The following is a 16,885-nucleotide window of genomic DNA, read 5'->3' on the forward strand; positions in this document are numbered from 1 at the left end:
AATAATGAGGACATGGTTTTGGGGAGAATACAACAGAGCAGTTAATCCTTTGCAAACGAGGACACAGAAGTCTATCAAATCTCAGTGATAGTTACCAAATAATCAGGCCCTTGCTGCTTGCTGCTCAATTCATCAGAGTGTTGATAAAAGGAAAGGGTTAATTTAAAAAATCCAGTACTCTGGGGGAAAGAGATCCCCCAATCCAAAATGAGCTCTTTCCCAACAAGCCAACAGGACAGTTGCAGAGTGAGGTTAGAAATGGAACAATGAGTCTATTTGATTAACAATTATGCAGATTTTCATGCTTTGTTTGATGAGGGTCCTACCTTGGCAGAGGAGTGTAGCATGGATCCCTCAGCTGGCAGTTCTTGATACAGAGCTCAACATCAGTTGGGAGAGCTCAACATCAGTTGGGAGGAGACTTTCTGTAGCTGGGTCAAAAGTCTGCCATTCCAAATCACCCCCTTTCAGTGGACTCCTAAAATTCTTATGAAAACAATATTCACAAGACTAGGGTTAGAGTAGATGCCTTCATGAAGGTAAAATGTGGGAAGGGAAGGTGCCTTTATTATGGCTAATAATTCCTCACTGTCAAGTTTTATGATCCATATGTATGGAATAGGGGAATTGACTCCATTCTGGCTACTTTCTGCTGAATGAAAGTAATGTAGAGGAATTTTTGGAATGGAAAATTGACATTGTTTTGACCCTTAAGTTCTCCCTTTGAAGAGAGATAAAGGCAAGAACATTTGTTTAGCTTCTGGCTCATATGTTCATTTGTAAAGTTTCTGTAACATAGTGACTTTGAACCCTAAATTCCCAATAATATTATTAGAATGTTAGTCCTAATTTAAAATTCCTCCTAAAATAGACCTGGTTCCAGATGGTATCCAGGAAATGAATTTGAAAGCCAGTGTCTACCTCCTTGGGAAAGGGGAGCCACACAGGTAGTTTCCGCATGTTTTACCTTGCAGGTGCCTTATCATTTCACAGTAATAATAAAAGCAACAACATATTAACTATTACTCTACCTAAACATATATTACTCTACCTAAACAGCAAATCATAAAACTGTTGGCAGCTTTCACTAAGAATTTTTAACCTCAAGTAAGTAAAGCCATTGACTAGGGCTCAGTTTGTAGGTCAGACATAGTATTAAACTGGATGGGCATGTTAGCTAGGAAAATGATCCCAGAACTATTGGGATTTTATACACAATATCTTGTTTTGATGGAGGCACAAATTTCTTCTTTGGATGGCCATGAGGGTGTTTCAAGCCATTTGGCTTTGGGGGATTGCCTTCCTCAGTAGGGAAATTTAAGCTCAATTATCTCTCCTTCACCATCCAATAGGCACCTGCATAATAAGAAAAAGCATAGTTTCCTACCTCTTTCTCTCTCTGTAACCCTGCTGTTTAAATAAAGAAAATCAATCTTAAAAAAAAATGAATTCCAGATCCGAATTTCTAAAGGGGACGTCAATCACATACAGGCTTGCTGGACTATAGTGTTCCAAACATCCATGCACATGTTCCTCGGAAGGCTTTAGAAGAAAGGAGGCTGACACTCATCGTTTTTAGATTAATGAGCAGGTCGTGTGACTGTGAGCTGGGAACCTCCCTGTTGTTTATGAGGTTGCAATAGTGAGATGGGCTGTCCAAGAGTGGGCTGCTCTGCCTCTCCATAGTACATCATCAGTGGCTGTTATTCTTACATGCATTAGGCAGTCTTGGCTAGCAATGTCCAGATTTTTAAATCTTTAAATTTTTAAATTTGAGTCAGTATTCTGAGTCCTATTTCTTCCTTCTTGATTACCAAGAATTCCAAGACCTATCTCAGATCTGAAAACCCCAGTATGGGTGCTGTATACAGATTCCAGCATAATGTGAGAGTATAAGATGAGAGAACTCCAAACATTGTATTTAGTTAGTATACCTTAGAAATAGTGGCAGTCTGTAGAGGTTGCAAATCTACCTACCAGGGTGGTGAGACATTTAAGGGATTTTAATAATTCCCCAAAATTTATTAAAAGGAAAAACAACAACATAATAGAGGCTGGCTTCCCACGAGTCCTAACCCTATTCATCTTCCTGCACTATACATCCTCACCCATCCGTGATCCGTACCCACCCTGCATAGCTTGTCTGGGACACAGCTGAGAATAATTTGATGGGGAGCTGATGACAAATGCCCTAAATAGCACATTCACATAGGAATCAGCACGTAAGACCTTAGGATCTAGCTGAAAAGCCCATGACACCATTTCAGGCATGAAAAGCTAAGACACTGTGGCAAAAAAAAAAAAAAGAAATCTACATGAAGAATCTCTGTGAGTTAGACCTCAGTGGAAAGAAGGGGTCATCAAAGGAGGTACCTTTCTCTGAAGGGAGAAGAGAACTTCCACTTTGCTTATGGCCCTGTCTGAATAGCGACAGAGTTTGTGGACTCAAAAGGCTTCCATAGCCTTGGCAGCACATGAGAAGAGCCTCAGGTGATCACTGACTTCATAACTAAGATTGCCAATTGTTAAATCAACAACAGGAGTCACTGTGCACTTGCTTCCCATGTAGGACCTCTGTCCTTAATGAGTTGTACTATGAGAATTAATGGTAAAACTTGTCATCTTCAAAAGTACTTTATACATTGTGTGTCTGTGTACGAGCAAACTGTTGAAATCTTTACTTAGTGTAGAGTTGGACTTTGGTATATAAAGATAATTAAAAATGAATCTTTATGAAGAATGGGATAGGAGAGGGAGTAGAAGGTGGGACAGGGAGGAGTAGGGGTGGGAGGGTGGGTATGGGGGGAAGAACTGTTGTATTCCTAAAACTGTATCCATGAAATTTGTATTAAGTAAATGCTTTATAAAAGGAAAGGAAAGGAAAGGAGAGGAGAGGAGAGGAGAGGAGAGGAGAGGAGAGGAGAGGAGAGGAGAGGAGAGGAGAGGAGAGGAGAGGGGAGGGGAGGGGAGGGGAGGGGAGAGGAGGGGAGAGGAGGGGGAGGGGAGGAGAAGGGAAGGGCAGGGCAGAAAAAAAAGAGCCAAGAATGGGACAAATATCCCTGAAGCTCCTGCATTTTCTAAATTGACAAGGACTCCTAACTGTCTCCTTGGGCATCAACAGCCACACAGTTGCTGGATGGTTTAAGGGACTTAAATGTTTACTCCATCCCATTTACCAGATCTCTCACAAAACCTCTACTATAGGAAATCCACTTAACAGGGGCTGATGCTGTGGCATAATGGGTAAAGCAGCCACCCACAGTGCCAGCATCACATTTGGGTGACAGTTAGGGCCACTCCCTGCTGCTTCAGTTGTGATCCAGCTCTCTGCTGTGGCTTGGGAGAACAGTGGAGGATGGCTCAGGTGCTTGGGCCTACATCCAGGGTGGAGGGGGTCTGGGAGGAATCTCCTGACTCCTAGATTCAGATCAGCCCAGCTCTGGCCATTGCAGCTACCTGGGAAGTGAACCAGTGGGTGGAAGACCTCTCTCTCTCTCTCTCTCTCTCTCTGCCTCTGCTTCTCTGTAACTCTGCCTTTCAAATAAAATAAACATTTTAAAAAATCCACTTAACAGCCAACTTCTCTTAAATTTAACACACATACAGGACATGCAGTATTACAATAGAACACCACTTTCTTCTTAGTAATACGATTGTAATTATAAGCTGCTCAATCAGCCACAATGCAACTCAAGGTGCTTTTGGATGGAAATTAAATTGAACCACTCGTATTTCACCAAATGAATACTCTTCCAAATTGGTGTGTGTGAACCTCTGGATCTCCTCACATCCGGAGCTGAAGAGGCAGCCCGCTACTCTGCATGGAGCAGGTAGTGGCACAAGCCAACCTTCAGAGCTGTCCCTGAGCTGTAACCCCACTGTCTGTGTGAGTGTGTGTGTGTGTGCATGGGCCCAGTGCGTACAAACCTCTGGACCTCCTCGAATGTGGAGCTGAAGCGCCAGCTCCCTAGCCCCCTTGCTAAGTGACACAAGGTGACTACGAGATGCTCCAGCCAAGATGCCGCCTCACCACCTTGCCTGGAGTCCCTATCAGCCTACTGCCAGAGTAGACCACAGAGGCAGACCAGGCCTCTGAGCAGGGGACCTCTCCAACTTCTCTTCACCTTCCACTGCAGTTTAGTTCACAGGTTCCAGAGCAAAGAAACAACCTGATATGTGTTAAATATCCTCCAGGAACAAATCTGAGTGAAACCAACATTTGTTCTCAGGAAAAGAGACTTTTCTTCACCTTCTACTGCAGTTTAGTTCACAGGTTCCAGTGCAAATATGGAATAGGAAATAATCATCAAGAACATGAACATAAAACTCACTTGCTGGGACTGGCATTGTGGTACAGCACATTAAACTATCACTTATGATGCCTGCATCTCCTATCAGAGTGCCAACTTGAATCCTAGCTGTGTTCTTTCTGATCCAATCTCCTAACCTGTGCCTAGGAATTAGCAGATAATGGCCTGATTACTTGACTCCTTGCCACCCACATGAAATACTCAGATGAAGTTCCTGACTCCTGGCTTCAGTCTGGCTCAGGTCCAACTGTTGAAGCTATTTAGGGGAGGGAACCAGTGAATGGAAATCTCTCTCTCTCTCTCTTTATCCCTCCCCTATGTGTGTGTATCTCCTTCCCTCTCACTCTGCCTTTCAGCAAAATAAATAAATCTCTAAAAAATCTCCCTTCAGGATCAAGCATCTGGGGGATACTACACTTTAGGAGGAAATGGATTGATTTGTTCAGAGTACTCAAAGCAGCTTCTTTATATCCCAGTTCTTTCTCTGTCCACACTTATTTTTTTATAGCACTTATGACAGCATCAGTGTGAGTTTTCATTCATTTTCTCATATGTAGTGTGTGACCTATTACAAAGCAACCTTCCTGATTGTATGTCTTTTGCTTCTCCATCCCAAATACTTAGAATAGTGTCTAGTGCCTGACACGTGAAGATCATTTGTTGAATGAACAAACTGAACTATTTACTAAATGTTAATGAAGGAGCTTATGTTCAATCAGTCCATTTATAAAATAAAGCTCAGCTGACTATGAAATGTTTATATTGTATATAAAATATATATGAATTTGCAATCTGCCTTTGCATCAGTATCCTTGTCTCCTTAATTGTTGTGGGCAGTAAGAAGACTTCTGTCTGCTCTGTTTAAAGATCCCCATGGTTCTCAGTGTTCAGAGAGCTTTTCTGCTGGTGACCTTCCATGTCCACCTGGTTTCCCTTTGTACCCAAGCCTGGACTTGAGGATTGTGATTGTGGCTATGGATCCCAGCTCAAAACTCAAAATGTACCCACTGAAATATTTTCTGATTTCCTCTTCAAGCCAATGGCCGTTTGACACAGTGTGGATTGACATCCACATATGTGTGACTTTTCCCATTTTTCTGGAATTGATTTCTATTTTAATTCCATTGGAGTTATGAAAGCAATGATATGATTCCAATTTTCTAAAAATTGTTGACACATATTTTCTGAAATAACAGATGATCCCACCTGGAGAATTGTTGACAGCTGTTGAGAAGAACACATGTTCTGCTGCTGTCAGGTAGAATGCTCTCTGTATAACTGTTAGGAAAAGTTGATTTATAATATTGCTCAAATCTACCACTCTTGAAAGTGGAGTAGTAATACATTCTGTTTGTTCCATTGCTGTTTATCCCTTCAGAGCTGTCAACATTTGCTTATATATTCTGGTGTTCTGAGGTTGCGTATGCATGTTGTTCAACCTAGAAAAGTACACAGAGGAACACTCAAGAATATCAATAATAATATGGGAACAAAATGAGGAATTCAAAAAACACATAGAACAATGAAGAAGAATCAATCAATTTTCAAGATGTAGAAAACGGTGAATAAAAAGAAATAAAAATAAATACAAAACTTCTACTCCAAAGAAACACAATAGAAAAAACATTTTGTTATGTAGAAATGGGATTGGACTTGCATGATCCTCAAACTCTGATGCTTTTCCCTGGCACAAGTCCATGTCTTCTACTGAGAGCATCATCCAATGATTTCTTCAGAGTGATCCATCCCACCTGTCAGTGCAAGTGGTAAGTGAGGATAGAACTAGCTCTGCTGCAGGGGCAAGGGTCATGCTTGTTCTTCCTGCTGTGGCAGTGTTGGTATATGAGGAGTTGGGGCTCAGGTGTGCACATTTTATGAGGGAATGCACAGGCCCCAGGATTTAGCCCTGGCTGTGGACACAACACCTCTCTGTTCAGCACAAGGTACACCTGCTTCCACCTAGTGTAAGACACCCAGGGATGACCAAATTATGTCTCCCCCAAACACAGCCAGAAGGGAGGGAACCCAGGCCACACCCACACTGAACACGGCTTCTGCACTCTGTCATCAGTGTCTTTAGTGAGAGAGGATGGCATTGGATTCCTATTTCAAAAAAAATTGATGACATAAAACTCAACAAAATGGAATCAGGAAAGTTATTGTGAAAATGGGCAAATATAAGAGATTGTACAAAATTAGTAAGTATTAACTGCACTTCTGAGAAAATATGTTAATTTTTATGAGATGTGTATTTGGCCACTTTTTTCATATCAACTTTTTTTTTTTTTAAAGATCTGTGTTATTTATTTGAAAGACAGAGTTAGAGAAAGACAGGTCGAGACAGAGAGAAATTTTCATTGGTTGGTTCACTCCCCAAATGCCCACAATGGGCCAAGCCAGGCCAATCTGTATTCAGGAGCCAGGAGTTTCTTCCAGGTCCCCAATGTGGGTGCAGATATCCAAGTATTTGGGCCATCTTCTACTGCTTTTCCAGGCACATTTGCAGAGAGTTGGATGGGAAATGGAGCACCCAGGACTTGAACTGGCACCCTTGTTGGATGCTGACATTACAGGCCAGGGTTTTAACCTACTGTGCCACAGGTCTAGCTCCTATTTGACCACTTTTAAAATGTACTATTATTGTGGTCCTGACAAAACAAAATATAGCTGATGAATTTTATCATCTTAAGCATTTCAAAGTGTATAGTGGAGTAGTGTTGAGGATATGCACATTGTTGTGGGACGAATATTCAGAACTGTTTTTCCTTATGAGACTGAAACTCTCTACCCATTGAAGGAAAGTTTTTACAATTCCACCACCACCAACTCCCAGTAACTGCCATTCTGCTTGCCATTGCCCAGACTATGGAGTCTTTAGGAGATACAGTGATATTTCAGGGTCACATAACTGAGAGGGTAGAGGGAACCCTCTTGGAACTCAGTTTGTCTGCAAAGCTGGGTCCTGATTGTACCCAGGCACTCCCTGGGGTTTTCAGATTGAGCTATGTGTCATAAATGTGTGTGATTATTGACATGGCATGAGGCAGATGGAGGATGAGTCTTTGGAGAGGTATTTTCTGCTGAGGAATCCCATGAAAGAGAATCCCAAGAAATGAAATCAATTTCTTGATGAAAGTCTACAATAGAACCTGGAACTCAGGGTGTCTAAGCTTTCTTTGCTGAAGCCACATTGGAGAAAGCCATCTGTTCTGTTCTGTCCTGACTTTCTAGGGGCCCAGACTCAAGAAATCTAGGATGTGAATACTTTATAACTTTGCAGATGTTGACTCAGCTCTTGCTATTGATACCTCAGGCATTTGGGCAGGAAGGACTCCATGGTGACATGGGTTGTCCCAAAGAAGGAAACTCTAGGCAAGGTCACCACGCTGATCCCACTTGGGCATTGCAACACTACTTCCCCTTTTGTGGGTATTTTTGGGAGCTTCATGTAGGCTGTCCTGTCCCATGTAGGAACAATTTATTGGAAGAGTTAAAATCTGGGTTAGCCTGTTAGGTCTACACTCTAGGTCATGGCAGGCAGAATGGGTAGAGGAATGTTGTGCTGATACTCATCTTTTATGTGAATCCAAAGCTAGAGAAATGTTCAGATGGAAATCTGTGCTTGACCTTGCTAACAGAAAGTTACCTGGAACAGAAACAGTATTGAAAGCCAGATGGCGTTATGATACCTATAGACCTGGCTTTAGAACCACTGCAGGAAGTTGAAAATGTACTTAACAGTCATACGCTTCTCCCTGGGTGATGGGCAATTTCACCACACTGGCAATGAAGCCCAATGCTGATTCACCTTGAGTGCAAGTACAGAGGGATCTTCATAACTGTGCAGAGGGATCTTCATAACCATGGCCAGTAATGGCCAATGCGACCTCCTGCTCCTGTTCTTTAAAAACAAACAAACAAAAAACCCAGGTGCATAATTTGATGAAGATATATATTTTCAGCTACATGTACAGTGTCAGTGGTAATGTAAAATGATGCAACCACCACAGAAAACAGTATGAATGTTCTTCATTACATTGAAAATAAAATTTTTATATTATCTGATAATCTCAGTTCTTATTAAATATCTAAAAGCATTGAAAGTTCAATATAAATAAAGTATTAGCACTGTTTGCCACAGCATAATTCACTGTAGCCAAGACTTTTAGTGTGGCCTGCACTCACAGTGCAAAGTTATGCAGGCACAGAGAAAAGAAAATCCTGTGCCATGGATGAACAGTAAGGCTATTTTCCTAAGTGAAATTAGCCACAAATATCAGTCCCCAAAGACAAATAATGTAAGATTCCAACATATGAAGTATTTAAAGTAGTCAGAGGGGTCAGCGCTGTAGTGCAGTGGTTTAAAGCCCCACCTGCCGTGTCAGCAATCCATATGCGTGCCTCTTCAATTCCTGGCTACTCCACTTCTGACCCAGCTCTCTGTTATGGCCTGGAAAAGCAGTAGAAGATGGCCCAAGTCTTTAGGCTCCTGCACCTCTGTGGGAGATCTGGAAGAAGCTTGTGGCTCCTGGCTTCAGATTGGCTCAGCTGTTGTGGTCATTTGGGGAGTGAACCGGTGGATGGAAGATCTTTCTCTGGCTCTACCTATCTCTGTAACTCTTTCAATTAAATAAATCTATTTTAAAAAATAGAATACGAGGGTCCAGCACTGTGGCTCAGCAGGTTAACGCCCTGGCCTGAAGCGTCGGCATTCCATATGGGCATCAGTTCTAGTCCCGGCTGCTCCCCTTTCGATAGAGCTCTCTGCTATGGCCTGGAAAAGCAGTAGAAGAGGGCTCAAGCCCTTGTGCCCCTGTACCAATGTGGGAGATTCAGAGTAAGCTCCTGGCTTTTGGCTTTGGGCCGATGCAGTTCTGGCCATTGCAGCCAACTGGGGGGTAAACCATCAGATGGAAGACCTCTCTCTCTCTTTTCCTCTCCTCTCTCTGCATAACTCTGACTTTCAAATAAAATAAATAAATCTTTAAAAAAAAATAGAATATGAGAAGCATAAGTTAGAAGGGTAGTTATGGATGGTAGAAAAGGTATGCTATTCAGTAGAAATAGAATTTTTAGATGAAAACAATCCTAGAAATCTGGTGTGTGTGTGTGTAGACACATGTATACATCACTTACCTTACAGTGACAACTGCCCTTGTGAGATACAGTACTCAAGCCCTCTTCTACCTGACCTTGTATAAGAAAAGGGCTCCCTCTGTTGGTCTTTGGTCACTCTTCAGGTGTTTGTTGAGTAGGGCTGGTGGCAGGCTATTCCCAAGTGAGTAGAGAGTCATGACTGGTGTCATCTAGGAATGTTGGGAAAGACTGCAATGCCATATCTCTTTTCTCTCCCCAGCTTGGTCTCCTTAGTTACCACACTGTATTTGGGTGGCAATGCAGGAAGATACACCAGTCTCTGCTGAATTTATGACAATGCAATTGCAACTGAATCCTATGAATGGATCTTCCTTTATAAGAAAATGGGCAGCCTCTCATCTTGGCCTGAGACTTCTAAATGCATCCAACAATATTATTTCCAGTTTTATTTATTTTATTTTATTTTTTTAAGATTTATTGAATTATTTGAAAGTCAGAGTTACACAGAGAAAGGAGAGGCAGAGAGAGAGAGAAAGAGAGAGGTCTTCCATCTGATGGTTCACACCCAATTGGCTGCAATGGTCAGAATTGTGCTGATCCAAAGCCAGGAGCCAGGAGCTTTCTCTGGGTCTCCCACATGGGCACAGGGGCACAAGGACTTGGGCCATCTTCTACTGCTTTCCCAGCCCATAGCAGAGAGCTAGATCAGAAGTGGAGCAGCCAGGTCTTGAACTGGCACCCATATGGAATGCCAGTGTTTCAGGCCAGGGCATTAACCCCCTGTGCCACAGTGCAGGTCCCTCCAGTTTTATTTTGGTAGGACCCTTGTCCAGGTATATCAGGCCAGAGAATAATCAATAATGTCTTTCCTGCCAGCGCTGTGGCTCACTAGGTTAATCCTCCACCTGTGGTGCTGGTACTCCGGGTTCTAGTCCTGTTTGGGGCACCAGATTCTGTCTCAATTGCTCCTCTTCCAGTCCAGCTCTCTGCTGTGGCCCAGCAAGGCAGTTGAGGATGGCCCAAGTGCTTGGGCTCTGAACCTGCATGGGAGACCAGGAGGAAGCACCTGGCTCCTGGCTTCAGATCACCACAGTGTGCTGGCCATAGCGTCCATTTGGGGGGGTGAACCAATGGAAGGAAGACATTTCTATCTGTCTCTCTCTCTCTCACTATCTGTAACTCTCTCTGTCTAACTCTGTCTGGCAAAAAAAATAATAATAAAATAAAAATAAATAAATCAAATAATGTCTTTCCAACATTTACATTAACATTTCTTTCTCCATGAAAGATTTTCCTACAGAGAAGCAACATGAAATACTTGATTTTTCTCTTCTATATCATGGAGTTGCTAAGGAAATAATTCCCTCATTAACCATTGGAGTGATCAAAGTGAATTTACGTGAATGGTGAACACAGGAGATAGAGCTGAGTGAAGGCAGAAGTTCACAGTGCAGTGGGGAGACAGACACTCCTGCAGTGAGCTCAATCAGTACTAGAGGTACTGGGAGAGGTTGAGCAGCATTGAGTGAGAGATAAATGAGAGGGTTGGATAGAAGAGCAAGAGGGAGTTATTCATTTCTGGTCACCATTTTATACTTAAAAATTTTTCTGGGATACATTGTAATATTTCGATAAATTCTTTTTTTCTCTTTCAATATTTTGTTTATATTTTCAGTTCCCATTCAATGATAATCAATTCCATAAAAAGTTGAGTTACTATGAATCAAAGCACAGTTACAAAACACATATATATGAGAGTATTTCAGGCATGGAAAGCCAAGACACTCTGGGAAAAAAAAAAAAAAAAAAAACCTAAATGAAAGATCTCCATGAGTGAGATCCCAGTGGAAAGAATGGGTCATCAAAGAAGGAGGTACCTTTCTCTGAAGGGAGGAGAGAACTTCCACTTTGACCATGGCCTTGTCTAAATATGATCAGAGTCGGTGAACTCAGGGGGCTTCCAAAGCCTTGGCAGCTCATGACAAGAGCCTAGGGTGATTACTGATGCCATAAACAAGAGTGTCAATTTGTTAAGTCAACAACAGGAGTCATTGTGCACTTACTCCTCATGTATGATCTTTGTCCTTAGTGTACTGTACATTGAGATTTAATGCTATAACTCGTACTCAAACAGTATTTTTCACTTTAGGTTTCTGTGTGGGAGCAAACTGTTGAAATCTTTACTTAATGTATGCTAAACTGATCTTCTGTATATAAAGAGAATCAAAAATGAATCTTGATGTGAATGGAAGGGGAGAGGGAGTGGAAAAGGGGAGGGACGTTATGGGGGGGAAGCCATTGTAATCCATAAACTGTACTTTGGAAATTTATATTCATTAAATAAAAGTTAAAAAAAACCACACATATAATCCAAAATAGAAGAACAGTATTTAGATATAAAGCAAAGTCACGTTCATTCACACACAGAGTGGACTCAGATCTGGTCAACCTGGTTGCTCATAGGAAGGTTTGTAAAGATGGTCAAATGTGACTGTGGAGAATAAGATTTCTGCCAAAGCAAAGACATTTTCTTCCTAGTACACAGCGTGTAGCTGCAGGGACTAAGTATAGTTTATGGTCCACTAACAAGAAGAGCACTGAGCCTTGTGGGAATGTTGGCTTCCCAAAGACATGCAGCAGCTGCCCTAGACTTGTTTATCTAATATGTCTTGCTAAACATGTTCCAGAGAAACCTTGGAGTTAGATGAGCACATGCATGAGCTGTACAATGTGCTGTTGTAATCATTATCAATAAAGAAAACACACCGGGTTAGTCTGGCAGCACTTTACAGAGGAACTGTTTCCATGTCCTGTCTCTCCTGTCTCTCCTTTCACTTGCACACTCATCTCTTCAAGATCCTGGTGAGTCATAAAGATGGGGAATTCCATACCTGGTGTAATGGAAACATAAAGTTGGGCTGCTTTATCTCCTTTAGAAAGAGGGACACTTTTTTTTTTTTAATTTCACAGGTAGAGTTATAGACAGTGAGAGAGAGAAATGTCTTCCTTCCATTGGTTCACTCCCCAGATGGCCACTACGGCTGGTGCTGCACTGATCCATAGCCAAGAGCCAGGTGCTTCCTCCTAGTCTCCCATGTGGGTGTAGGGGCCCAAGCACTTGGGCCATCCTCTACTGCCTTCCCTGGCCATAGCAGAGAGCTGGACTGGAAGAGAGGCAACTGGGACTAGCTCCTGGTGCTCATATTGGATGCCGCTGCTGCAGGCAGAGGAGTAGCCAAGTGAGCCACGGTGCTGGCCCGAAGAGGGACACTCTTTACCAAAAAGTAATTGGATGCTTGCTGTAAAAAGTTAATAGTTGCTATCCTTGGAATCCTGATGAAGGCACTTTAAAAATAACTGATTGTTGGGTCAGCACTGTGGTCTAATGGGTAAAAGCCACCACCTGCAGTGGTGGGCACTGGTCGAAGTCCTGGTTGCTCCACTTCTGATCCAGCTCTCTGCTATGGCCTGCTATGGCAGTAAGAAGATAGCCCAAGTCCTTGGGCCCCTGCACCCATGTGGGAGACAAGGAAGAAGTTCCTAGCTCCTGGCTTCAGATTGGTACAGCACTGGCCATTGCAGCCATTTGAGGAGTCAACCAGTGGATGGAAGACCTTTTTCTCTTTCTCACCTCTCCTCTCTCTGTTTTACTCTAACTTTGAAATAAATAAATAAATCTAAAAAAACAGTAACTGATTGAGAGAAAGTTGGTCAAAAATAACATAAGGAGCCTTGAGCTCCTATTCTGTTTTTGCACATGTGATATCTCTGCTGGGATGCCATTAGTAAGGTTACAATTCCCTGGCCTCTTTCCCCGGCCAGGAAGGTCGGTCAATGGGCTTGTCCCCACTGCCTCACAGAGACCTCTGCACTCTCAGCATCTGCTGTTGTGGTGGTGATATCTGAGTCCCCTTCAGGTGTGTCAGCGGTACTAGGTACGCTTCCGTAAGCCAAGGAGCAAGGGGAATCACCAGTGTTAACTGTTTGTCTTGTAGCTTGACCCGAAAATGCAGCTCCCTGGCATGAACATCTTCCTTATAATGTTTACAGAGGGCTAAAAAAGGGCTTAATGGAGTACAAGATACAGAGTTCTGGTACAGTGGGCATACTGGAGGGAATTGGAGAAGGATGTGAGATGGTGCCATGGAACTGGAAAACTTTAATTAAAATCTTGGTTACTCCAGCCCAGTACACTGTTTGGGCTCAGGAATAGAGACCGGGCTTCTGTACAAGCCATATATTGACTAAATAACAATGTCCCTACCACTTTTGAGCAGTTGCTGAGAGAGGGAGTGTATTCAGATCTTGGTCGACAAGTTGCTTATCCTTGGATGAAGGCTTATGTAAAAATTTCTAACATTCATTAAAAGTATCAAAAAAGATTCTTGATGTTAAAGACCTGTCCACTTCCTTTTCTTTAGTCCATCAGGGGCTGGCTGAGGGCAATATGTCCTTTGTGGATAGGCTAGAAAAAGCTATTGAACATCAGGTAGATAATCAGGAAGTGGCAAAATATTACTAAAACAAATGGCTTATAAAATGCAAATCAGGATTAAAAAATGTTTTAAAAGCTGTTGTCTCCAAAACCTGAAACTACGATGGCAGAAATGAATAAATTTCTTCAAACAGTACAGACTGAGCTTTGCAAAACTAATTTACTGGCTGCTTCCCTTAAACATCCTGATAACATAAAATACTTTAGTTGTGGGAAGCAAGGTCATTTTATTATTTCTTTTTCTTTCACTTTTTTAAGAAGATTTAGTTATTTACTTGAAAGGCAGAGTTAGAGAGGCAGTGGCAGAGAGAGAGGGGGAGAGGGCTTCCATTGGCTGGTTCACTCCCTAGATGGCTGTAATGGCTGCAACTGTGCTGATCCAAATCCAGGAGCCAGGAGCTTCTTGTGAGTCTCCCAAGTGGGTGCAGGGGCCCAAGGAATTGGGCCATCCTCTACTGCTTTCCCAGGCCATAGCAGAGAGCTGGATTGGAAGTGGGGCAGCTGACACTTGAACCAGCACCCTTATGGGAAGCTGGCACTCCAGGCAGCAGCTTTAACTGTTATGCTACAGCACCAGCCCCATCAAAGTCACTGTAAAAGAAACTTTCTGTCATTGCCAAAATTACTCAACCTTCAAAAAAGTGTCCAGGGTCTGGACCTGTGGCATAGAAATCAGCTCTCTACTATGGCCTGCTATGGCAGTAAGAAGATGGCCCAAGTCCTTGGGCCCCTGCACCTGTGTGGGAGACCCAGAAGAAGCTCCTGGATCCTGGCTTCAGTTTGGTACAGCGCTGGCCATTGCAGCCATTTGAGGAGTCAACCAGTGGATGGAAGAACTCTTTCTCTCTCATCTCTCCTCTCTCTGTGTAACTCTGACTTTCAAATAAATAAATAAATAAATCTTAAAAAAAAGTGTCCAAAACCCAAAAAGCATATCACTGTACTAATCAGAGCTGCTCTGTTCTCTCAGTTTAAACTGAACAATGGTTCTGCTGAGGAACTAATAGAATCATAAGGAAAGGGAGAGGATGTCCAGCTTTGCATTTTTTGAATATATACAGGGTAGGGTGAGTGCACTGGTTTGAATTGATGCAGGGACTAGCATGTGATTCAGTAGGTCAAGCTGCTCTTCTGACAGTGGCATCTCATACTGGTGTGCAGCTTTGAGTCCTGGCAACTCCTCTTCCATTCTAGATTTTTGCTAGTCTGTGGAGAAGGCAGTGAATAATGGCCCAACCATTTCTGTCAACCATATGGAAGACCTGGATGAAGCTCCTGGCTCCTGTCTTTCATCTAATTCAGTCCTGATGTGGTGGGCATTGTGCAGTAAGCCAACAGATGAGTGATTTCTGCTGCTTGTCTTTCTCAGTCTCTTTCAAATAAAAAAATTAATTTAAAAGTGAAGGAGTGGCCATTTGACATAGTGGTGTGACCACTGCTTGGGATGCCTGCATCCCATGTCAGAGAGCCTGGGCAAAGTCCCAGCTCTGCTTCTGATTCCAGCTTCATGTTAGTGTGCATTCTGAGACAGTGATGAGGGTTAAAGGAGTTGAGTCCATGCCACCCTTGTAGAGACCCAGATTGTGTTTCAGGTTGCTGGTTTGGGCTTGGTCCTGCCACAGCTGTGGCATAAAGTTGGGGAGTGAACCAACAGATGAGACATATCCACATATTTTCTTTTCAGTACAAAAATAAAATAATTATTTTTAAAGATCAAGAGAGTTCTCAAAAGCTTTAAAATAAAAAGATCAAGCTGTTTCAAAACTATCACAAATGTATTCAGAACAGGAAACACATTGTGAATATTATTGTATTATTTCTGCAGTCTCCATACAGGCATGTAGATGCTTAGAGGGGGTCCAGTTTTATAACATTGGCCTAATGGGAATTGGGTAAGGTTTAGCCTTTATAGTATTTGATGCTGTCCCTGTTTTACTAACATGATGTGGATATTGCCATCTTACAATTTGGTCATTTTAAGAGTAGTTAATTTTGAAATTATTTCAAACTTACAGAAATACCATGAGTGAGTCCCATTCATTGAGAATGCTCAGTTAGTATCCTTCTAGCACTTTTGCCCCTGACCCAAGATGTTTCTGCTAACTATAGGGTGGTCCCCTGATAAATAGCATATGAACCCCAATTTAAGAAACCAACATTAATCCAACACAACCCAATCCACAGAACTATCACATCTTTTTCCAACCATGTTAAAATATCGTTTCTCCCACTGTGATTCCATGTTATTTTTCTGGAATTCCAATATGAAATTCTAATATGAAAACCCATAATAGATATCAAGAGCAGAGATGACTCAAGCTGGGTCACTCCAGTGTTCCTTTCTGAGAAAATGTGGGCCCTGTATTCTCATCAGAAGCACCATGGTTCGATGCTGGGCTCTGCTCAGTCTCCCATCTGTGCTATGATGGATGCTATCAACTTGGTACTTAGTGAATTTCTGCCAGATTGATTCACATGCAACCTTTTAAGTATTTATTTATCCATTTTGAATGCAGAATTACAATGAGTGATCTATATCTATATCTATGTCTACATCTATATCTTTTAAAAGGATTTATTTATTTATTTGAGAGAAAGAGAGGCAGTGAGAGAGAGAGAGACAGGTCTCCCGTCTACTGGTTAACTCCCCAATTGGCCGCAACAGCCACAGCTGCATCAATCCACAGCCAGGAGCCAAGAGCTTCTTCTGGGTCTCCCATGCAGGTGCAGAGGTCCAAGCACTTGGGCCACCTTCTACTGCTTTCCCAGGCCATAGCAGAGAGCTGGATCTCTCTCTCTCTCTCTCTCTCTCTCTGCTGGTTCATTTCCAAAGAGTTGCAATGTTTAGTTCTTTGTCAAGCTGAAGCTAGGATGAATGACTATTTCCCGGTCTTCCACATGGGTGGCAGGGCCCAAGCACTTGGGCCATGTTCTGAAGCCTTCCCAGGTGCATTCACATTGTGCTTGATCAAAAGCAGGGAAG

At 42.5% G+C, this 16,885-nt stretch overlaps 1 protein-coding gene and 1 non-coding gene across 2 annotated transcripts in view; one reads left to right on the forward strand and one right to left on the reverse strand.

Moving 5' to 3' along the window:
* The window catches only part of LOC127489541 (uncharacterized), a 511,334-nt gene that overhangs the window by 263,459 nt on the left and 230,990 nt on the right, over positions 1–16,885 (forward strand). The gene's annotated exons all lie outside the window — the stretch shown is intronic.
* LOC149122895 (uncharacterized) overlaps positions 1–16,885 on the reverse strand; it is a 178,714-nt gene that overhangs the window by 81,881 nt on the left and 79,948 nt on the right. Inside the window, 1 exon segment of the mRNA XM_089312504.1 lies at positions 5,517–5,749. Coding sequence (XP_089168630.1) covers positions 5,517–5,552 — 36 coding nt within the window. The 5' untranslated portion in view covers positions 5,553–5,749.

The sequence above is a fragment of the Oryctolagus cuniculus genome, chromosome 13, assembly GCF_051225735.1.
Source record: "Oryctolagus cuniculus isolate XC-2025 breed Fujian yellow rabbit chromosome 13, ASM5122573v1, whole genome shotgun sequence".
NCBI classification, from domain to species: domain Eukaryota; kingdom Metazoa; phylum Chordata; class Mammalia; order Lagomorpha; family Leporidae; genus Oryctolagus; species Oryctolagus cuniculus.